A 25,286-nucleotide genomic window follows, 5' to 3' on the forward strand; every position below is an offset into this window, starting at 1 on the left:
AAGAAACCACAGAATTCTACATTAGAAATTAGGCATGCAAGATGACAATGGATGCACAACTTTAAAGTACAGGGGGGAGAAACCTGTCTACCTAGAATTCAGAATCTAACAAAAATAGCCTTCATAAATGAAGGCCATGTGGAGAAATTGGAACCTTAAGACACCACAAGTGGGAGTATCAACTAGTGCAATTTGGAAGTTCTTCAAAAAAGTTAAACAAGTTTTAACCATATGACCCATGATTCCACCCCTAAGAGAACTGAAATACCTACCACAAAAACTCAGTATGTAAGTGTTCACAGAAGCATTACTCAGAAGTAGAAATAATCCAAATACCATTAAGTAAGAAAATATAGCGTAACAATGGAGTATTATTTGGCAATAAAAAAGAATGAAGTACTGATAAACGTGGCAGTATGGATGAACTTTGAAAACGTTGTGAAAGAAGTGATAGAAGTCAAATACAAAGGATCACATATTGTAGTATATCATTTATAGGAAATGTCCAGCATAGATAATTCTATAGAGATAAGGAATAGAGATTACCAGGAGGGGATCACTATGGATACAGGGTTCATCTTGGAGTAATGAAAATGTTCTAAAATTGACTGTGGTGATAATGGTCAAATTCTACAAACCTAATACAAACCATTGAATTGTTCACTTTAAATATATGAGTTGTATTTCAGTGAAACTATTATTTGGGGAAAAAAAAAACAGATTTTTAAAGTGAAGGTGAAATATATTTTCTCATTTTCAAATGAGAGCTAAGAGCATCAGTCATTAGCAGACCTGCAGTACAAGAAATGCTAAACATGATATTGTTTTCCTTTTTTTATTTTAAAGGAACACTTATGATTCCAGAACAATATAAAAGTGGGAGATGTTCAATGTTTTCCAAGGATATTCAAGGAAAAACCGGCAGGAAACAATTTATTAGGGAATAAGAATTAGACAGCTGTTTCTTTTCAGAAGGAAAAAAAGAGAAGATGCTCTGAAGTAGACTGCTGAGTTATGTACCTGAAGTTTTAGAAGACCATACCTCAAACACCCTCCACACAGACTTGTGATCTTTAATTCATTCCTACCAATTTGCAAGTGAATAGACAAGGTACCTGCTCTTAAATGTACTAAAAAGTCAGCCACTTTTGCAGGGTTTGGACTTTTTTTTTGGAGAGGGGGTTTATGACAGCATGTTAAACCAATACACAAAAATGTCTGTAAAGTGATGTCAACTGTGCTTAAAATAACCTGCTCACAGAATAAACAGCTCCATGGAAATGGGCACATTAAGTTAATGAAATGATGGTTTACTTTCTTTTTTTTTCCTGTATTTTCAGTTTTTCTTTATTTTCCACTTACTACTTTAAATATACCCGAGAAAAAGAAGTTTTTTAGGGCTATGGATTTTTGTTTTTTGGGGGATTTTTTTTGCACTAGTATCCAAATCGCACATGAAGAGTGGTTCTGAAAGACTGTTTTGAACATATAAAACCCTGTGCTGAGTGCAATGGTGATATCAGCGAGCAATGTAAAGGTCTAACTCACAAGTGGTTTATATATAATCTAGCAGGATTGACACTGTCTCTATATAGGCACTAACTAAAAAACTCCCAAGTGCTATGGATGTGGAGAGAAGGAGAAAAAGAATAAGGAGAAGGTAGAAATTGAAAACTTCATATAGGTTCCTTTCATCATGAAAGCTGTAGAAATTTTTATACAATAGCCAAGAAAAACCTGAGTACTACAACATCCATGTTAAAAGAGAAGACAATTTTTTAAATGGGCAAAATATTGGAACAGACACTTCAATGAAGAATATACATTGATGGCAAATAAAGACATGGAAAAATGCTCAATATCATTAGCCATCAGGGAACTGCAGATTAAAAGCACTAAGAAATTTTACTATACACCTATTAAAATGGTTAGCATTAAAAGAACTAACCACACCAAGTGTTGGTGATGATGTGGAAGAACTAGAATTCTCATACTTGGTGGTAGGAATATAAAATGATACGAGCACTTTGGAAACCAGTTTGGTAGTTTTTTTTTTTCTTAAAAACATACACCCACCATGTGATCCAGCTATTCCATTTCCAGATATTTAGCCAAGAGAAATGAAAGTTCATGACTATGAAGAGACCTGTTCACATTTATAATGTTCTCAAAAGCTTTAGTTGTAACAGCCAAAAATTGGGATCAACTCAAATGTCCATCAGCAGGTAAACAGACAAATTGTGGTATACCGTATGATGAAACTATTCACCAATAGGAATGAACTATTGATACATGCAACAACATGAATGAATCTCAATTATTCTGAGTAAGGAAAAAAAAAGGCCAGAAAAAGATCATATACTGTCTGAGTCCATTTATGCAAAGTTCAAGAATAGAGAATACCTAACCATGCATGCAGAAGTCAAATCACTGGTTACTTCTCTAGGAGGAAAACAAAACAGTGCTGTAAAGAGGCTCAAGGGAGCCTTCTAGGTGCTGTTAGTCTTCTACTTCCTGATCTGGGTGCTGGTGATATGACTTATACGTGTACATAAAAATTCATCAAGTTGTATACTTTTGATCTGGGCACTTTATGTCTGCTGTACCGCAATAAAAACATAAAACAAAGCAAAGGAAGTAAAAGAGAGGAGGCAAGTCAAGACAGAGAAATGCATGTACCCCAAGAGTTGCAGTTACATATAGAGAAGGGCTTTGGGGTAGGAGCCAAGTCTCTGCAGCTTAGGCCCTTGTCACCTCTGTCACCAAGTAGTCATGCCATTGTCTCTTGGGTCCCATGTTTCTAGTCGCTTTTTACCCCTCTCAATAAATGACATGCTGTGAGCGAAACATTTATCTCCTTAACTAGTGCATTGATTGTGTTACTCCTCTGCTCAAAACTACTCTCCAAACTCCATCCCTGCCTAGGACTTAATCCAAACTCATGCCTGGATAGAGGCCTTTTAGGCTCTGGTCTCCAAAATCAGTTTCTGTTTCACTTCCCTTCCTATCCTCTGCCGCCCCCCCCCCCGCCCCCCACCGAACTGGGATGCTAAGCCTTACCTCAAGGCTGTCTCCTATTCCAATCCTGTGCCACCGTCTGACATGAAATGACTTACACTCTACGCGTCTCTGCCTTCAGAAATACATGTCATCCTGTAACTACCAGCTCAGACACCATCTCCTTCACCCAACCTGAACTTCTCCCTCCCTCATCTCAATCTCTGGAGCATGAAGAATGTGTCTGTGGCCACTCTGCCATCCACTGATGTCTGAGTGTCTCTCCTTCTATGCTCACTGACATGAGTCACCTGTGTATCATGCTGAGTAGGCACTCAATTACATATTGTGACAGAAAAATAACCAAGGGAAAGGAAGACATGGAGGCTGATGATTAGATGGCCAAGAGAAAGAAACTTCTAGTTTCAAGTTTGCTTCTAAAGTAGACATCATTTTCCTTCACAAGCACATCCAGCATCCTTCAGATGCAGCTTGACATGCTTGTTCATCTGTCATCCTGACCCATCTTTTAAAGAGTGGGCTTAAGTACCCTACAAACCCATGAATCCTCTCTCTCCCGCTCCAGCATCATCCCTTACCTCCACCTCCCACAGGGCTTTTGAACTCGTGGCAGATGTGGCTGACTGCCGGCCGGTAGTTCTCAGGAAGACATGCTGCTTCTTCCTGTGCTCATCGCAGGTAAGGAACTTCTCCTGCTCCGCATGGAACAGCCTCACCACGTCACCCTAAAAGTTGACATATGGAGGAATTAAGGAAAGTGAATTTTACAAGAGAACTTAGCTGCTGCACCATGTAGAGCCAAGTGCTGCCGACCTGAGAAGTATCCAGCTTACCCCCTTCAGTATGTCATCTTTGTTGTCACTCCATTTCATGAAAAGGACTATTTTCCAGCTTGTATTGCAGTTGACAGAATTGACCTGAAAAACAAATGACAGTTATTTTTTCACACATCCCTCCCAGTAACTCTGTCTTCCAGCCCAAAAACTCCTCATACTGCCCAAGAAGCAGGGCTGTGCTTCTGCCCCCAAATCCTACCAGTTCACACCATTAAGATCACAAGAACCACAAATTCAACTGGCCTGGCATATGTGTTTGTTAATAAAGGGTGCATTTGTGTTCATTCCACATATGCTTGAAATGACTAAAGGAACCTTGCTTCCTGCCTTTCTTCTCCAAGTCTCCTGTTCTGTAGCCAAAAAGTAAAAGCTCAATAAAAACAAGTACTAATAAAGATAAAAAGAGTCCAGTGAATATATTCTAAAATGTGAATGATAATCATTAGCAAGAGCAGACACTATACACTAAATATGTGCCAGGCACTGGGCTAAGCACTAATATTCACTACTACGTTTAGTCCTCAGTAACATCCTAATTAAAAAACAAACAAACAAACAAAAAAACCAGTAATGACCATCACACCTATTTCAGACAGGAAAACTAATGCACAGGGAGATGAGGGAGACATATGGTAACTAACCCACAAACATGGAGCTAGGAAATGGCAGATTTGGGATTTCATTCCATACGACTCCAGACTGTGTCCCCAACTCTTAGGCAAATATGTATGTCACAATCAAGTTACCATCCTTTGGTCCTATAATTGTCAATCTGAGGCCAAGGAACTGTACTGCCAAAAGCAACATATCCCCGTTGCGAGGTTGCTGATGGCCTGTAGTACACCCATCTTAATAATCAGCCAAAGACATTCTCTTAAGGGAAATAAACTGGAAAAAGGTGCCCCTCTAAGCCAGAAAAATTTGGTAAAAGAGGCCCTTCACTGGCTTAACAAATTTGGCAACAATCTCCCAGTTATATGAGGCTTAGTAAAATGAGCCCTAGGGTAACTATTGGCCCTCACCCAGCCCCATGTGGGAGCCCTGGTCCTGGGACTCGGTTACTTACCTGTAAGTACCCCAAGTCCTAAAAAGGTCACTTTCAGCATGCACATGCCCTGGTCCCAAGAAGGCTTGCTCTTGCACATATGCCTGCTCACAGGCCATAACTTGGTTTTCCTTACCTCGTTGCAGCCTGGGTTATCCACTAGCTGATGGCTGCTAGCATGTAAGGGCTGGCCAGCATTGACAGGATTCAGTACAACCTTGTCACCTATGACCACCTGGAAAAGAAGAGACCAACAGAGGTTTTCACAAAACAGGTCAGAAATCCCTGGTAGAGGGCAGCTGGGCATCTTCAGATCACCCCTTGGATTTGGAACATCCTCAGCCAGCTCAGCCGAACCCCTCACAGTAGAGGCCAGGCAGTGAAGTCTCACAATCCCTGTCCAATTCCTGGAGAAATGCTAAGACCAGCATGGGATACCACTGCCAACTATCAATATCCCTCTTTTCCTATGTTAACAGATACATAAATAAGCTCTGAGTATTAGGAATAGAAGCAGAACATTGCCTGAAGGAAGTCTATTTTTAAAAGAAAAAGCCATCTAAAGCACTGACTTTCATATTTTTTTGAGTACATGCCACATTAAGAAATACATCTCTATTATATTCCAGTCATACCTACTTATGTGCACATATGTGTGTATATGTATATGTGTACATATATAGATATACATATCTATATTTATCTGAAACATAAGTTACTGCCCTAAAACAATACTTATCCTCATTATGTTTAGGACAGCCTGATACTATCTATTCTAATCCACATTCCAAAATGAAAGTCATAAGCCACTAAACTGATCCCAGAGTCCACAAATAGACCGACACTTGTTTGTAAAACACTATCCTACAAAGGATAACCAGTCCTTCAACTCCATCTTAACTTCTAAACTAAGGCACAGCCAAACAGGTACATTTAAATAATAAAATCAAGGAGGACTTGCTGAAAATGAAATTCAGGACAAAGCACATTTGTCTTTTATTATGAAGGAAGAAGGAAGGAGGACAGAAATGATGGTTTCCTAAGAGGTAAAACTCATCTATTTTGATGAGTTTGCTACATTTGGGGGGCATATACAATTAAATTTTCCTTAACTCCAAATATATATACATAAGGATCTCAAAAAAGTCCAACACTTATGGTGAAAACTAAGCTCTACTGGACTTGTTCTTCTCTTCTCAGTTGAGCATCAATAGTTATTATACACCAACTGGGAAGGAATGTTCTGCTTCTACATGCTTCTGTCATACTGCATATAATGTCATACATATACCAACATATAAATGAACACGTACACTGCCCAAAGCTTGGAAACTTAAATAGTAATACTGAATATGGCAAAAACCAGTGTGAGGTTTAGGCTAGCTAAACATTTTGACAAGATTTCAAGCTGTTTAAGGAACACATTTCGTTTTAGTAAAAAATTGCTATTTCCAATCCTAACAAGGTCAGAAATTGGGCTTAATAGCATTTAAACATATTTGTTGTCAAGTGTATGCCCACATAATGACATACTAATGTAGCTGGTGAGTATCAGAACTGTTCTAAGTCACATGGAAAAGTATTTCAGTGGCTTAATATTCTAAGGACCCCTCAGGAAAGGGGCCAACTCAGGACCAACTGCAGTCACTGCAACAAGATGGAGAGCCTGCCAGTTTACCAATAAAGGAAAAAGCAAAGATAACCCTAAAATCCATTCTCCTTCCCTGCTGTATATAGTTATCTTCTATACTCCTTTACTTTATTTCCAAAATAGAGAGGCATTTCTATTCCACTAATGATCTAGAATGACAGGGACACGCCCCAGGACGTTAGTACAGGCTAGCTGTTTTCCTGGTGAAGTTACTGAGGTAATGGGGTAGTCATATAATTTTTTTTTCAGAAACTCAGAAGGAAAAACACAGCTACCGTATTTAGGTCACACTTCTCTCCAAATTTCCCTGTTTCCCAAACACTGGTTTCCATAGTGACTCCCTTCTCTTCATACAGGATAAGCCTCTGGTTCCAGCTATAAAGTTCTCCTAGTTGACTTGTATATACAGTTCCAGTTGGAAGCTTGGCATGGAGCGCTCCCCAGGCCAAGAGTTTGCACTTACACTGTCTCCAATGGATCGTAGCTTGTAGAATGGCTGAATATAAAACCAGGACCCTTCATTTCCCGCCTCGTCCAAAGTCACTCGCATGGCATTCTTCTCCAGCAGAGCTGGAAGCCTCTTATTCACAGTTAGGTATTTATTGCTTTTCAAATGCAGGAGCTGAAAACCCACAGGGAGAATAAGGTGAGTGTCAGCAGGTCTCTGAATCTCTATGATTTCTCTTAGTCACATAAATATGTATCAAACCTTCCTTCCACTTCTGAGCTAATTGTGGAGTTAGAGAGTCCTAGAAGTGCCTGAGGCAGGGAATAATTAGAAAATAAGGAAGAGCAAAGGGAGAAGTAGAGGGAAGAAGAAATATTTTATTTTTCCCCCCAACATGGCTGTGGACAAGATGGATGTTGTTTAGGTCAAGAGCACCATTTGCAGGGAACAGCACTCTGCCATCTGTTAACAGGTAGGAAGGAGCCTAATCCCATATAAAGGAGCTGAGGAACTGCAATCTGAATATCCCTGACTTTAACATAGAGCTAAGGAAAGGCACTTTTGAGCATAAGAAACAGTTTAAGAGATGACCCTGTTAGGTCGTTAGGGGGTATCGTTTCATATGGAATAACATGGCTGCTATAAATTTCCGTCTTCTTTTTTTTTAATTTTTTGATTTTATTTATTTATTAATGAGAGATACAGAGAGAGAGAGGGAGGCAATAACATAGGCATAGGGAGAAGCAGGCTGTATGCAGGGAGCCCGATGTGGGACTCGATCCTGAGACTCCAGGATCACTCCCTGCACTGAAGGCAGATGCTTAACTGCTGAGCCAGCCAGGTGTCCCAAATTTCCATCTTCAATGCTAACTACTTTATTGTTAATTCTTGGGAGAACCAAAGATCTAAATGGGAAACAACTTGTCTCATAGTGGGTCTGTACCAGGAAGTATTAATTAATGCTTCCAAATTTAACAGGCTATAAGAGAAGACGGAAGGGTAGATGAAAGATTACCCAAATCCTGGAGAAATATTAAGACCAGCATGGAACTTCATTGCCAACTGCCAATATCCCTTTTTTATATGTTAATCGATACACTTTCTAGAACCTTCTTAGGAGATCCACATGCTCCTATCAATGTTATTAGGGTCATGAGTCTGATTTGTGAGCTCCTGACGTCCGTTGGCTGTTATACACAAGGGGAAGGCAATGCCCTCTTAAGTCTTCATTGTTACCCTGGTGAGTGGCCCCTGATTTTCTGCACATCTGTCCAGGTGCTGAACTCAGTTGGTTTATAAACTGATATTACCTAGAGATGGATCCCAAGGTCCAGGCTTTGAAGAAGTAATAAGTAATATAAGCTAAAATATATTCAGAGCTTACTCTGAGAGATACCTCTCAATCATTTAGGAAACGATACCATGATTATTCTCATTTTGCTAGTGAGCAAATTGAGGCAATGGGAACATTTCTTGCCCAAAATCTCAGTCATTAAGTCCCATAATCCGAATTGGAATACACTTAAAAGTTTACATTCTCAGCCCCTATGCCCACCTTCCATCTTCAGTTCAAGCCGTACTCTCTAACGACATCAGGGAGTCCTGAGTTTGAAGGCACTGGTCTGGCCCAGTAATAAAGCTGATACTGAAATCTGGGCCCACCTGACTGGCCCTTTGTGTCTTTTCTCAGTTGGACAGAAGTTGAAAGGGAGGTGGAGTGGGATTGGTAGGACCTATTTTCAAAAGCTACTTTACTATCCAAAAGGCCAAATAATAATAAACCATTTAAACATAAAAGGTTGCTATTACCAATGTGGCAATAGTACTTTTTCCAGGCTCCAGATTATCACTGCTATTTCAGAAATAACGATGAGAAAGAATTCCTTTGTAGCCAGTCAAGTATAAATGATAAGCAATATCTTTCAGAAACGTAAATAATGAAGCAAGATAACCAAATGGGTCAGGTCTTTAAAAATTGGTAACTATTACCCTTTGTGTATCAAAATGATCCAGCATCTACATAAACAGAAAAGAGCTACAAGGGCGCCTGGGTGGCTTAGCTGGTAAAGCCTCAGATTCTTGGTTTTGGCCCTGGTCACAATCATAGGATCGCTAGCTCAAGCCCTGGGTTGGGTTCTGCACTCAGTGGGCAGTCTGCTTCAGATTCTTTCTACTCCCTGTCCTTTCCTCTCTATTCCTCCCCCACTCATGCATATATTCCCTCTCTAAAATAAATACAGAAAGAAAGAAAGAAAGAAAGAAAGAAAGAAAGAAAGAAAGAAAGAAAGAAAGAAAGAAAGAAAGAAAGAAAGAGAAAGAAAGGGAAAGAAAGAGAAAAAGATGAAAGAAAGCAAGAAAGCAATTAGAAAGAAAAGAAAAGAAAAAGAAAAGAAAGAAAAGAAAAGAAAAGAAAAGAAAAGAAAAAAAAGAAAAGAAAAGAAAAGAAAAGAAAAGAAAAGAAGGAAGAAAGAAAAAGGCTACATTTGGCATTGGACTCACGCACTATTTTCTGCAAGGATAGACCCAGATAGATTTTCTTAGCAAACCCCGCAGTAGCTATTTCCTCATGTGTGTTTTATCCCCGTGCCAACTTTAAAGGCACAAGGGATAAACAAGTAAACCTCACAACCCATGAGACAAGATATGAGACCTATCAGCAAATATTCTATCTGAAGGTACAGAATTGCTCTTATTGGCCCTGTGAGTAATTCTTAAACCAACAGATAAAAGTTGTGGGGAAGCCAATTTTCACCTAATAGAACTTTCAAGGAAGGCAAGTGTAACAAAAGTGCAGCAGCCAGGCTCGTTTCCAGATAGGGAACTTCCCACTTAAAATATCTGCACACAACTTAAATTACCAACTACAGGGCAGAGTAGTGGGTTCTTGCACTGAGAGAGGGCCAACTCAAAAGCCTAAAAATCCACCCCATATAAGAAGAAACACGAGACCTTTTGCAACAGACTGGCTGTCTCCATGGGAGTCCTGTTGATGAAAGCTGTCCACACCAGATCTCAAGTGTTTTTTAGTTCTGTTCATTGTAACGCTCTAGCTCCGGAAGAGAAGAGCAGCCTTGACCTACCTACCTGGATCACATTGCCATACTGGATTACGGTCCCCAGCAATTTCCTGTTTTCTGTCTCATTCTGCTTCTTTTCCAAGTCTGCAGCATGCTGTAACAGGGAGAAGGAAGACTGGTCACAAAGAGGAAACAATGGCTTCTATTTCTCCACAGTGATGCAAAACCAATGTCGCCAGTTCATATGAGAACCACAGAAATAAGCAAATAGTTAGGTATGCCCTGAGGCTAAGCAAAATGAGCAAGGGGTTCAGGAAATCAACCCACTCTGCCCTTGTTTTTCTTGGCCCTCTTGGCTTTTTTTAAAGGTTTTTTTTTTTTTTTTTTCAGGCCTTCATGGACATCTGCTTAGGTTAAGACTACGTACGTCAAAAGCTTATATATTTTTGAATAAAATAGGGTAGGGGTGGGAGAAAATTTGCATAGCCCTTTTATGATTTGTAAAAGCCCTCTTTTAAGGTTTTGTTGTAAAATAAAACTGAATTTAAATGCTAGTTTCGGGTAATTTCTGGTTCTGTGTCCTGGAATGTATTATTCAACATTCATGAGACTCGGTTTCTGCTTTTGTAAAATGAGGATAAAAATAGTACCTACACCCTCACATACCATTGTGCCTGGTCATGGCAGCATTTACAGAGTGTTGGTTATTATTGTTAGATATTACTATAATTTATTTAATTTTTATAGTAGTTCCCTGAAGTGAAGATCATTATTCATATTTTAAAGAAGAAAAAAACAGAGATTAAAAGGTTTATTCAACATTGCAATTAGTTGTATAGTGGATACACAAGGGGTTTCTATAACATTTACTTCTGTGTACATTTGAAATTTTGCTTAATAATGTCTTATTTTAAAAATCACTTACCTGTGTTGTGGTATGTGTACACACACACACACACACACACACACACACACACATAATGGAGTATCACTCAGCCATTAAAATGAATGAAATCTTGCTATGCATGACAACATGGATGAACCTAGAGGGTATTATGCTAAGTGAAAGGAGTCAAATAAAGTATATGATTTCACTTACATGTAAAACCTAAAAAACAAAACAAATGAACAAACACGGGCCACCTAGGTGGCTCATTCCGTTAAGTGTCCAACTCTTAATTTCAGCTCAGGTTGTGTTCTCAGGGTTATGAGTTCAAGCCCTCACAAAACAAAACAAAAACAAAGAAAACACAGAAAAACTGGAGAGAGACCAATATATAATGACAACAAACTGGTAGCTGCCAGAAGGAAGGAGGTGGGGTTAGGCAAAATGGGTGAAGAGACATTGGAGACACAGGCCTTCTGTTATAGAATGAGTAAGTCATGGGGATGAAAGACAAAACACAGAGAATATAGTCAATGATACTGTAATAGTGTTGTATGGTGACAGATGGGACCCACGCTTGTGGTGAGCACAGCCTAACATATAGACATGCCAAATCACTATGCTGTACACCTGAAACTAAGGTAACATTGTGTGCCAACTATGCTTCGATTTAAAAAATAAAATGTAATGATGTTGGATTTTTTTTTTTTTTGATTATACATCTACTAAGTAGCAGAGATAATCCTCAGACTTGCATTTGAGTTAACTGTAAATCTATAGGTACATATTGAGCTGGGAGACATTACTAGTCCAAATCTGGCATGCTCAGGAACTGGTAAAGCTGAATAGAGGGTTCCAGAATAGTCTGCCACGGCCATCAACCTGAAAGGCATTTTTATTCATTTGTTTGTACATCTCAGAAAGTACTGTTACCATATTATAACAAAGCTGAAGGGCAAATAGTTTTGTCCTAGGCAATAAAGAAACTGTTATTCCAAGCCCTGTCCCCCACATCTAGATTGGGTCCAAGAGAAATAAATTAACAGGGAAGAAATTCAGTATCTAATCTGATGGATAATAAACCCCTGGTGACCAGCTGTGCATTTCAGAAGAGTTTCCACTGTTCTCTTCCTGGAGGCCAGATGCCCCCAGATGCCAAGAGGCTAAGGGACCTCTTTCCCAAGAACAGTCTGCATTTGCAAAGGACCTTCTGGGCTTGGTTCCAGCATGTACCAGCTTTACCATCTTGGCCAGGTTACTTAATCTCCTCAAGCCTCATTCAGTATTCTCATTCAGAAAATGAGGACAATGCAAGCTTTTTTGGACTGTTGTAGAGATCATAGAAAATGTGTGCGTTAAACATAATAGGCATTCAATAGATTCTAACCATTATTATTATATATACATTTCCAAAATTAAGAAATGTTCTAATGATGAGAATTTCAACTGGTAGAGGGAGTTGGAGAGGCAAAGAATCTTTCCATTTGCTTCAAATTCAGCATCTGCTCCACCTCTACCTTCAGTGTAGGTATTTTTAGGAAGGTACATCTTTTGACAAAAATAAACTGCAGAAAGCAATCCTAAACCAAAAAGAAACCACTTTACAGGAGGGAATGATCTGCCTATGTTATGTAGATCACTCTAAATTCCTTACATCTGTCTCAACCCTGCACAACAATGGTCTATTCAAAGGTTTCCCTCCCGCTCTCTCCTCGAATTAGTTACCAGTTTGCTTCTCTGTTACACAAGGATAAAATCCACTGGGTTCAAGACATATCCAGAAATAATACCAGTGCGGACCACATGGCAATCCTAGGCATCCAAACTGCCCTCAGCAGTTCTTGGCTCTCTCTTTCCCTCCATCAACACCTTCCCTATGACTTCTCCCACCTCCTGTTCTCCCTAGTTTCAGGTCTGTGCTGCACCTCTCCAGAGGTCTCTAAAGTATCCACGGGTTCTGCAGGTGTCTCCCAAACACAACACTGGACTGAATCCACTTGGAAGGAAGGTTCAGACTTTTTAGGCATTTGTGCTTTCTGCTTAGCAGTTTTTCAGCTAATATGGACAGAAAGTTCAAGAAAGAAAAAATGTCCAAGCAGGAAAAATCAATACAGTCAATAAAATAAAACAAATTTTCCAACAAATATATTTCTTCTCTACTCAAAACCTCACACTGAAAGGACTCATCTTTAGTAAACCATAAAGCAGTGTTTCCTGGACTTAAATGATGTAAAGCTGACTGTTTAAGACAGAAAATTCTCATGACATTCTCTTTACTCCCCATTTTCAGTGGCCTCAGTTTAAGAAGCACTAATCTAAAATATTAAGTTCCCACCTACGTTTAGATGAAGTACAAGAGTGGCAGCTCAGTGTTTGGTGGCATGTCTAAAGAGAAACATCAAGTTAGTCATCCAGAAGGCATATATTCCAGAGGCACCTGGTGGTGGCTCAGTGGTTGAGTGTTTGCCTTTGGCTCATCAAGATCCTGGAGTCCTGAGATTGAGTCCCACACATCAGGCTCCCCACAGGGAGTCTGCTTCTCCCTCTGCCTCTCTTGGTGTCTCAAATGAATGAATGAATGAATGAATGAGTGAATGAATGAGTAAATAAAGGCATATATTCTGTATTAAAAACTAATTAAATATCACCAGCATTAAAGGGCATTTGTCTAAAAAGACAGGAATTAAAATTAGAAAGTAATATTGGAGAACAAATACCTAAGAACGTTTCTTAAAATACTGAAGGTCACATCTGAAACACTGTTAAAAGGCTGAATGATAACCAAGTCTACATAACTACTGAATGAACATTCAATGCATTAACCTTATGGATCATTTGAAGATTTCGCTTTTTCTTATAAGCGTAAGCATACTTTGTTTAAGGAGAAAACTCTTCAACTCATTTTACTCTTTACTAAATACTTAAATACCAAATGTGTTCAGACCCATACCTGGGCCCAATGATTGAGGTTGCCTCACCCTTGAACAGAACACGATTTAGTCTGTTAAACCCCTCAAGTACATCCTAAGGAATGGCCTACACTGTAAGACAGTGAACTGACAAAACATTCTGAAGGATTATCTGGCCATGTCTCTCAAAGTTTTTCAATGGGTACGACTTTGATTCAACGATTCCATTTCTAGAAATATCTCCTAAAAAAGACAATCTTGCACACATACAAGTCCATAACAGTTAGTTTCAATACTATAAAAAGCTGTCAGGATTCTGAATATCACTCACCCTACAAGGATTGGCTATGTAAAATTACAGCACTGGCATATAGTGAAGGAAGCATGTAGCCATTAAAAACGAAGATAAAAGATTTGTATTTATTCATAACATATTAAGTGAAAAAAGTGAGTTAAAGAGAAGACAGCAGTATGCTCCCATTGATACTTCAAAACATAGAAATACCCAGGAAAAAAAAAAATGTAGAAACAGTGACTCCTGCATGGCTCAGCAGTTAAGTATCTGCCTTTGGTTCAGGGTATGATTCCGGGTTGGAGATAAAGTCCCACATCAAGGGAGCCTGCTTCTCCTTCTGCCTATATCTCTGCCTCTCTCTCTCATGAATAAATAAAATCTTTTTTTAAAAAAGTAGAAATACAGGAATATAATGGTGGGGAACACACCAAATATAAACCAAGATTATATTTGAGGAGTAAGATTTAGGGATTGTATTTTTTTTTTTTCCTTTTCTTACTCATGTATATTTTGGAATTATTTTCCTATAATGCTCATATGTGTTATTTCTTCAAAAACCTCATCATATCTCTGTGGAAAATAGCCTGGATTTTTTTTAAGTCATCTTAAATGTGTTACCTTTTCAAAATTTAAAATCTAATAATTTAAATATCTATTGCTCTTTTCCCTGACATACTGGGTTAAGGACCGTTTTGAATTTCTAAGGAAGCAATCACATTTAATGCTATGGTCTCTAACACCATGGTTCACCATGGATATTACCATGTTTCTCAAGCAACATCAAGGTCAACCCTATCATAGCCACCTGTTATTTTATTTCAGAAAAATAGAGAGACCGTTATTCAGTTACTATAGAAAGATCATTGGAACAGTGGGGAAAGGTTATTTAAGGTCAAAAAGCTCTACATTGTGTAATATGATATGGAATTAAGGCTTCTGAAAACAAGCAATAAAGGATCCAGGCTTTGAAAGACAAGAGATTTGTTACTCCTCTGGCTCTTCCTAGCTTGTCAAGACTATGACTTAATATAATTGACCGTTTCTCAGAACCAAAACAGCACAGGTCAAAAGACTATCAGCAAACAGTAGTCAAGGCCTACAGAACACATTATGTGATTAGCAAGTGGGAGAAGTTCATTTTGCCAAAAGACTTGAGAAATCATGACGAGAAAAGTTAGAGTCCAGTCCTGTGGAGGGAATGAACACACCATAACCAGCCACTAGATGTCATTCTCCCTCAGAATGCTGTTTATATGTTGTTTATCCTGGTCAAAAGGATCTCAAGTGGTCTAGACAACTAATTCCTTAAATGGCATTAATTTAAAATAATCTGACCTTTGATTGGGGTGCTGCACAGTAGTTGACAAAAATAAAAACGAAAACCCACTGGAGACTTGCCATCAACCCCCAAAGGCAAGTGGCTGCCCAAAATACAACATTTTAATGACTGCACTAAAACATGTACATGACTTCCAGACACTAGGAAGAAAAAAAAAAGTCCAAATAAGAGGAAAGTAGGAAATGCACAAAGTCAATATCCAAGTTATATCAGTAATCCTACATCAGGGAAAAGTACTTGTTTCCTTTTAAAAAATGCTTTTTAATAACCAACAACATGTAAGAGCTATTTTATTTTATTTATTTTTTTTTTTTTTCTTTTTAATAAAGAGTTCAGAGTTCTTGATCACCTTCAAGATTAATCTTTTTTCAACTGCAGTTTTTTTCACAGCTCATTCATGGGAAGGAGCATTAAAAGGAATTTCCATTGAAAGGAAACATAACACTTAATCACAGGTTGCAAACGGGTGGCTAAACAACCCCATCCAGCTTAAGACATTATTGTACTGAGTGTATGCTTCAAATTTTAATTGAATAGGTGCTGACATTTTTTAAAAGTTGAGATCTCAGATATAAAGCATGAATTTTTAGCTTCTCTTCAAAAAGTAGCAAATGCAGCAGCAGCTCTGGGCTCACCTTCCCACATGGCAACAGCAAGGGGAAGGAACTGCCCCCTTGTGGACCCACACACATGAACATTCCACTTAGCAACCAGGCCTACCAAGTTCCTTTTATTCCTGTTGGCTTCCTGCATGGTCAAAAGGAATCTGAATTTACAATTCCTGCTATAATAAGCATAGGAAAAAGAAGGTTTTTGAGAGGTATGAATAAGATCTCATTGAACAGAATGATTTTCATACCAGAAAAAGAAAAGTCAGAACTACGAAAGACATACTTCCTCTGAGATAATCCCAAAAGGCATAAGTACTAACAAGCTAATGAGAGAGATGTGCAAGATTAGACTATCTTGCCTGACCCATTCAACTAGATTCACATAGTCCCAGCACTGACTTCAGGAGGACCCTGAGACATCATAATGGTTGGGGGATGCAGGGGGTGCTAGTGATATTCAATGGATAGGAGCCAGGGATGCTGGATGCCCCAAAATGCATAGTACAGTGTTGTATAAGGAAAAAGCATCATTCATCCTAGTTTTATGCCATTGTATAGTTTTATGTCTGGTTGACATTCACATGGGTTAAAAGGCTATCTGTAATTTCTAGGTCTAGCTCCTAACTACACTTTACATACCAACACAAAGCAGAGTTTTACATGGTTTAATTACCATTAATTACCACTAAAACATTTACCCAAAATGCAAGTCTATTTAAAAAAAAAAAAGGAAGAATCTACTTTGCACTCTTTGTAATACTACCAAGATCTGCTCACCATTTTGGAAAATTACTTATGAAAAACATGTTTTTTGGGGGCCACGACTACACACCTACCTGAGTCACAGTCTTTGGCTGCCTCATTCAGAGTTTATGCAAACAGGAGTGAGCATTTATTTACTTCCTTAAGTCCTCTAGAGTAATCCTGCCCAAGCATTAACTTACTAAAGCACACAATTGTAAGATTTATTACTTTCTTTTTATTTTTCCTTTATAATTCATTTTTTAAATCTGGTGTCTTCAGAGGTTGTATTATTTATGAATGTTATTTCCTGTTCATAGAGTTACGTAGTATTTTCTATTAAGACGGAGTCTGTTGGGCTTGAGAATGTCTGCCCTAAAATCATGAAAGTAATGATGCAATTCCTGAAGTATTCAAACCAACCTATTTGTTTCTGTTCTTTCTTCTTCTCTACTCTCTACACCCTTCGCAGTGTCTCAGACTGAGGTTTGTCACTTCTTCCTCGAGGAAGCCATCCCTATCACATCACCTACACTTATTCACAAAGATGAATTTGGGTGCCCCTTCTAGGTGTTCTCACAACCTCCTAAGGCACTTTTAGGTTCACCTTGTAATACAACTTGCTTCACTATCTTGTCACCACCTCTTTACTCCTTATTAGCTATTACTCTTAGCTATTAAGCTCCAAGAGGATTCAGATGCTGTCAGTTTTATCCTGATCACCTACAATGGTGCTCATTCATTTAACAAATATTTCATAAGCACCTACTATATGCCAGATACTATCACAGGCACTAGGGACACAGCAGTGAACAAGCCAGTCACTATTCCTCATCTTGTGGAGTGGTCATTTTAATGAATGAGGGAGGATAATTAAGGGAAGAACTAAATATACCTGCAGACTATTATCAGTGCTGAGAAAAATAGAGAGTGTTGTAGGGGAGGACAGTTAGCAGGGGATTGCTTAGATAAGGAGGTGAGAAGAGACCTCACTGAAGTAACAAACAGAGATATGAAGGAGGCAAAGGTCTTGTCTTAGGAAGAGTCAGGAGAAGAATGTTCTAAATTGACAGACTGAAAGTACAAAGGTAGCAAAATTATTAACAGCCTGTGGTGCTTAAAAAAATGAAGTGAAATAAATCACTAAGTCTCACATATTGTAGGCATGGGAGAGACAACAATGAACAAACCTAAACCAAACCTGTGCCCTCAAGTAGTTTATATACTCGTGGGGGTGGCCAGCCAATAAAGTAAATTAGAAAAATTATGATAAATGACACTGAGAAAAATAAAGCAATAAAGGGGGATAGTGAACAGGTTGCAATTTTAATAATACTATATTGGATATATGTCATGTCCTTCTAAACATCTCAAAGTAGTTCTGTACAAATTAGCCTCAGAGAAAAATTAGGTCATCTAGATACTAGACACTAGAAAATGATGTCATCATTTTACAGAGGGAGAAATATGCTCAGGGAGGCTCAAAAACTTGCTCATCGTCACACAGCACATCAGCAGAATAAGCTTCTCACTTATATGCCAACTAATAGTTAAGATAAATACAATGATACGCTAAAATTTATTAAGCACTTATGTTGCAGGCACTGTTTATGTGCCTTTTATAGGCTTCATTTATGTACTTCTCACACTAATCTTCTGATGTGGATATTATTAACGTTCCCATTTTCTAAGAAGGTAATGAAGCCACCAAAGAGCTAATTAACTTTCCCAAAATCAACAATGAGTGAGTGACGTAGCCAGGATTTGCCTCAAGAACTTGCGCTCATAACTGGTACTCTTCGCTAGAGTCATCCGAGAAAGACACTGGCTAAGAAAACAGTAACTCTCAAGGTATCCCAGGATGACTAGGACTATCTTTCCGTAGGGCCAGTTCCCTTTCATCCTTTAATCAAAGGACATGTGAAAGGCAGTGCCCAGAGCTGGAGAGTTGCATAACTAATCCATTTTACTCAGACACAACCCAGGTGGCCGCTCCTAAGACCCTCATCTAGGGAAGGCCCCTCACAATACGTACATGCAGTTTGTTGAGCAACACCGCATCTGTTGTGCTGTTGGCTCCCGGCTTAGCAGCTTTCCAGAACTGTTTCTGGGCAGAGTAGCGATTCATGGGACATAGCTTAAAGAGGCAATCTAGAAGTGAAACAAATAAAAGTGTTTTTGAGAAACCAGATGCACTCAAACTATGAAAAAACATTATACGTAAGTACAAATGACAAGACAAGGCCCTTTTAGGAATCTCTCCTCTGACCTTTAATTCACACCACATGTAAGGTGCCAGGTGAGGAAACTGAGGCTTTCAGAAAGTCAGTTAATTCAATGTCACTGTCACTATCACACAGCCAGTTAAGCTTATTCCCTGAGAAGTTTACATTTTGACATAATTGGGTTTTTCAAATGGTTAAGTACTTTGTAGAGTAAAATTAATAATTCTGGAACAAAAACCCAGGTTTGGAAAAAGTATACCCTGAAGTATTTCAAGAACAAGCTTCTAAGGAAATTTCAATCTACTAACCACACACTTATTCTCATTTGTTCACTGAAACAGATTCTCTTAAAGGACCTTGAATAGGAAAATACCTAGTTATGGTCTTCACCAAATCTCTCTCTCAAAACAACAAAAGTTAATTTGCTATCAACTAGGACTTTGCTCTAATTCAGACTATTTCTTCTAGTTGGGATCAATGAATTTTTACAAAGTACTGAACAAATAATTGACACTGTTGGGGAAAAAATATAAAAGATCATTTAATTGTAGAAAAAGTACTTTCCTCCTTTCTGTAATCTTCTTCACTAAATAATTCTACTTAGTCATAAGCAGTTATAAGGTAAATATAAAACCAAACCACTGATACCCATAATTATCAAGAACATAATCCATCTAATTCAAAGTAATCATTAGGGCATATAAAAGAGGTCATCTAGATTTTTAGAAAACAAAGGACACCACAAATAATCTATTAAAAGATAGAACTGCTGTCCCCACATTTTATGAAAGCCACAGATTACTGTCATTTACTGTATCAGTAGCAACTTAATATCATCATTGAGACAATATTCCTACCAGTTTGACATATGTGAACCCCCAATTACCATGTAAATAATCACATACAACCGGGAAACTGTCAGCTCTAAAGGTCCTATCTTTGGCAGTAAATAGAGGTGGGCTGGACAAAGGTGATTTCCTTGATAATCACGTCACTTAAAAGGCATTCAAAAACAGGTATGCCATTGATATTAATATTTGACAGAGAATTTATTTTATGGGCCAAATAAAGTAAACAATTTCAAATTTCATCAATAATGAGAGTAAAATGGTCTATTTTTTTTTCCTCCAACACACTTCATATGATAATTGCTAAATGGTATGAATTACAAACAAAAGAATTTAAGTTGATTCTAGGAACAATCAGGCTGGAACTATAATGCCAAGGGATTAACATGCAATGGAAAGTACCATTCTACAAGTGTTCCTGGGACAGCCAAGTCAAACACCCCACTTAAATAATTGGGCTACACAATACAGGTTCAAAACTTCAGGTGACTGACTTTACCTTCACCTAGGATGAGAGTATAAATTTAAGTACTATCAATTCAACCAAAGCCTTGCCATAACTTCTATACTAACCGTTTTCCTTGGACAAAACATTGCATTGGATTAAGCATATTTACAACCAACCAGCTATGTAAATATAAGAAATGCTAACAAACTAGTAACAGAACCAAATTAGCCTTGCTGATTTTGTCCTGTCTTCCCAGTTGCTTAGCAACTGATTCAAAGAGAAAATTAAATTAAGCAATTCAAATGTGATGTTAAACTAACCTTCCAAAATTCTGCAAGTCAGCGGCTCCACATTGCCCTTTGCTATTTGGACGGCACAGCAGGGCAAAATTAAAGTTCCACTGGATGCTAATACTGTGCTAAGTATAGAAACACACAAATACAGGAAATCCAGTAGAAGAATATATAATACATATTTGAGAGAAAGGAGTACCTGTGTGTGTGTGCTCATGTGTGTGTATACATGTGTGTGTATATATATATGTGTGTGTGTATATTTTATATATGCATGTACACACGTGTGCACACACGTACATATACACACATACACAGTGGTTTGATCCTCACGCCAAAGAAATGCCACAAAGAATACCTTATGTGACAAGGGTTATTTTAGGCCTTTGAAGAATAAACTAAACTAGGCTTTCAAAAAATTACTCCTGAATATTCCTAAGCTTTAGCAGATGCCATACTGGGCTAACACAGAAGTAGTTTGCTGAATAGAGGGTTGGGTTAAGTGCTGAAGGGCTGACTGGGCTGGAACCCAGACAGAACAGGCCATGAGTAATCTTCTATGGTTTAAACAGCATCCCAGAACTTGGTTGGAGGGAGAACAGTCAACTGCTTGAAGATGCATTAACTATGAAATGAGCACTTGTGGTGCATAGTTAAGAGAAGAGAAAAGGGGCGCCGGGGTGGCTCAGTCATTTAGGTGTCAGACTCTTGATCTCGGCTCAGGTCTTGATCTCAGGGTCGTGAGTTCAAGCCCCACGTTAGAGAAAACAAAAAACAAACAAACAAAAAAACCCCAGAAGATGTCAAGAGGAGCCATAGGTGTTTATGGAGCCCTCCGCAACAGGGTGCCTGGGGGAGAAAGCAAAGAAGCTCTCTCAGAGGGAGCCTCCTAGGGACTAAGATAATAAAGGCTGCCAAAGAACAGCCGAAACCCTGTTCTCTACACACCATCCACATCTCTACAACAAAAGCCTCCTGAGTGCAGAGATTTTTGTCTGTTTGGCATATACTTGTTACCCAGGGCCTAGGAGTACAGAAAGAGTGCAAGTGATCGTTGCTGAATTAATGCCCAGATTGTTATCATCTCTACAGCTCCCCCAAGTAATGACAGGGAAGTTCTCTCAAGCCACCTCCAGTTCTAAGTGCCCAGGAATCTATTCACTGATTCAGTTACCATTTACTAAAGTGCCTAGTGTGTGCTGGGTGCTGAAAACAGAACACTGAGCCCATCTTGCAAGTTTCTTCATGACAGCAAAAAACTAAAGACACAACTTGAATTACTCAAGTCAAAAGTATGGTGGAGGAAAGAATTATATACTGATACAGTATCCTGCTGGAGGGGAGTTGCATCTTACACAAGGTCATCAGGACGGGCACCCCCAGGACAGTGGTGTCTGACAGAGAACTGAAGGGTGTGAAGGAGCCACTTGATAAACATCAGGAGGCAAAGCCTTCCATACAAAAGGACTAGCAAGTGCAAAGGCCCTTCAGTGAAAGAAATTTTGATAAGGTTAAAAAAAATTTGAAAAGATGGCCTGGAAGGTAACAGGCAACAGGAAGAGTTACAAGAGACGTGGCCAGAGACATAAGCAGATGCTGCATTATGTAGGATTGTATAGACCCTGGTGAGGCATGTAATTATTCTTTTAACAGCAGTGAGAAGCAACCAAAGCCTATAAGCAAAGAACCTGATAAGGGAGCCTCCTTTTTGTTATTGGTGCCTACTAAGAAAAGGAAGGCTGGGAGGGGTAGATTTGGGGAGAAAAGAAGAAATTACTAATTTTAACTATGCTTAGTTTGAGATGCCTATGAAACATTCAAGCTGAAATGTTGAATAAGCCATCCACCACCTAGCAGGTTGGAAATACAGGAATTATTTAAGGAGTAAGGGCAGGGGGCAGGAGAAGGATAGAGATGCTGAAGAGGAGAAAAGTTGAGGAAGTCAGCTTTATAAATACAATGTAGCTACTACCCATCTGTGACCAGGCAGGGCAGAATAAAGACCCTTCCTCCCTCTTTCCCTCTCCCCAGAAGAAAACAGAAAAACCCAAATCCACCCTCTACTAAACTCAGTTCCATCTTCCTAAGTTGCAATAAATGAATATGGAAAGAGGATGGAGGGATGGATAGATAAAGAGACATGAAGCCTGAGTATCTGCAGAGGGGTACCAGGGAGAAGGAAGCCAGTTTGCTCAGTGGAACCCTGGAAAAGCTCAGGAACCCAGGATAACACTGTGCAGGACACATTACTGCCCAACCCAGAGCAAGGACAAAGGGCTCCAGGGGCTGAGCACGGTGGTGGGAACCAGGAGTGACACATGCCTCCATCCCCCTCCTACACGGAAACATACAGAGGCTTTTCACAAGGAGAGAAGACTCAGTATGTGCTATGAAAGAATTATGTACCCAAAGAAAAATAAGATTATTACTAACTCCACGGGAAAGCTGCACATTAAAATCAAGTATGTTGATAGCTCAAGAGCGAACAATATTTACATAGTCACAAAAATCAAAGACTGAATACTAGTCTAGCCAAAAAGAAGTGGTACAACTCTAATGCGAGGATGGAAGAGGAGCAGAGGGTGTCAGAAAGCCAACCTCATCTGTAAGAACAGGAAGTCAACAGAAGAGATTTATAATAGATTAATCTACAGACATCAAGAGATACACATCATCTAGAAAAACGGGTAAATACCAGTAAAAAATGTTAAAATATTCTAAATTGCTGCCTCTGGAACGTGGAAGGCATGAGGTATCAGATATAGGACTGTTATTTTTATTCTGCATTTTATCAATGTTTGAACTTTTTTGAGGTGAAATTCACATAACATAAAACTAATCATTTTATTTTATTTTTTTTTAAACTAATCATTTTATTTCTTTTTTTTTTTAAGATTTTATTTATTTATTCATGAGAGACACAGAGAGAGAGAGCGAGCGAGCGAGAGCGAGCGCCAGAGACACAGGCAGAGGGAGAAGCAGGCTCCATGCAGGGAGCCCGATGTGGGACTCGATCCCGGGTCTCCAGGATCATGTCCCGGCCTGAAGGCTGTGCCAAACCGCTGAGCCACCCGGGCTGCCCTAAACTAATCATTTTAAAGTGAACGATTCAGTGGCATTCAGTACACCACAACGTTGTGCAATCACCACCTCTACCTAGTTCCAAAATATTGTTATCACCCACAAAAGAAAACACCCTTATCTATGAAATTCATTCTAAACCCCTCATATTTCACTTTTTTAAAGAATGTGCAAGTATCAATGAAAATGCTTAACTTTTTTAAACAACCTTTTTGTACCCAAAGGCATTTCAGTTCTTGCTTAGTTATCATTCTGCAAATGAGTGACAAAAGGCAGCAAGATGGATAATGCCATGGATCAGTGGGAATACAGAAATCTTCTGCACTGTTGATAGGTACACTACTAGGGTGAGTCAAGTTATGCAGATACATAGAACCTGTAACATATAATCCAGCAATTCTGCTACAGGGCATATATCCCAAAGATATGTCTCACAGCCAGGCCCTCGAGTCTCCATGTCCACTTGAAGGAGGAGATTCCAGAAAAGAGAGTGAGAAACTCTACTGGTTTGCAAGTAACATAAAACCTGTATTAATAGCCAGTTATCAATGATAGCCAATCTCACATGACCCCACCATGCTACAAGGAGTTAAAAAATGTAGTTCAGCTGAGCGCCCAGGAAGAAGGCATTTGCTGTGTACCTAGTCAGCCTCTAAGGCTGTCTGTCCCTCTGAATGCCAAGGACCCATTTCACTCTCACCACCACCCACCACTCAGTGTTGTAGCAATTAATCAGACAAAAACAGTCCCTTCTCTCATAGAATTTGGGCTCTTCAAACCTACTTCAATGACCAAAAACACAAATGATCAACAACCTATTTTTTTTTTTGAAATTCTTCATTTCACCTATCATACGTAAACACAATTTTATATGGAGAGAAATCAAGGGGAGAGTTATGTAAGTTACAAGTATGAAAAATTTCAGGGTTGATCATTCATATGTTGCCCTCTTTTCAACAGGGTAAGAGGCAGAGGAACAAATATTTCAAAAGAACAGACAGCGTGATTAACAAAGAAAAGGCAGAGGATTAATTCCCCAGTAAGGCAGTTAAGATTTAAAAAGAAGTATTGAAAGGGGAATACAAAACAATCCATATTTTAAGTATCCTCCCAACTCAACTTTGCTACACTGAAAGTCTCACAAGGGCAGGACTTACCTGCCTTATTCATCATTCTGTCTCCACTGCATTCAGTAAAATATCAGGCCAATGAATAAATGGATACTCAAGGTGGAAGAACTCTAAAGTGGCAGTTCACTACAGCAAAACCTACTCTATTTTCAACAAAAGCCTTCCCTGAACAAGTAATTAACTCCAGTTCACTAAAAGAGGAAACCAGTACAACACATTGTTGTGTCTGTTGCTTGCTAATCACATTTCCCAAGTCATGACAGGAGCCCTTTGAAGTTAAGTGACATTTGCCAACTCGGACTGCCAAATAAACCTTTCATTGCCTGTCTGTAAAAAAAAAAATACACACTGTTATTAAAAGACAAAGGAGAACAAGGTAATGTTCCCCCCTTAGGCAAGCAGATGCTTTCTGTGGGTAGAAAACTCAGGACAGATACTGTTTAAACTTACGACAGGTAGTAAATA

At 38.9% G+C, this 25,286-nt stretch overlaps 1 protein-coding gene across 13 annotated transcripts in view; it reads right to left on the minus strand.

The window, feature by feature from the left end:
* ITPR1 (inositol 1,4,5-trisphosphate receptor type 1) overlaps positions 1-25,286 on the minus strand; it is a 319,048-nt gene that overhangs the window by 183,295 nt on the left and 110,467 nt on the right. For all 13 annotated transcript variants that reach the window (XM_038565792.1, XM_038565795.1, XM_038565791.1 and 10 more), the window contains exons 5-10: positions 18,832-18,947; positions 10,083-10,169; positions 7,014-7,172; positions 5,036-5,134; positions 3,852-3,935; positions 3,597-3,743 (exon numbers count right to left, since the gene is read on the minus strand). In XM_038565792.1, coding sequence (XP_038421720.1) covers positions 3,597-3,743; positions 3,852-3,935; positions 5,036-5,134; positions 7,014-7,172; positions 10,083-10,169; positions 18,832-18,947 — 692 coding nt within the window. The remainder of the gene's footprint in view (positions 1-3,596; positions 3,744-3,851; positions 3,936-5,035; positions 5,135-7,013; positions 7,173-10,082; positions 10,170-18,831; positions 18,948-25,286) is intronic.

The sequence above is a fragment of the Canis lupus genome, chromosome 20 (genome assembly GCF_011100685.1).
Source record: "Canis lupus familiaris isolate Mischka breed German Shepherd chromosome 20, alternate assembly UU_Cfam_GSD_1.0, whole genome shotgun sequence".
NCBI classification, from domain to species: domain Eukaryota; kingdom Metazoa; phylum Chordata; class Mammalia; order Carnivora; family Canidae; genus Canis; species Canis lupus.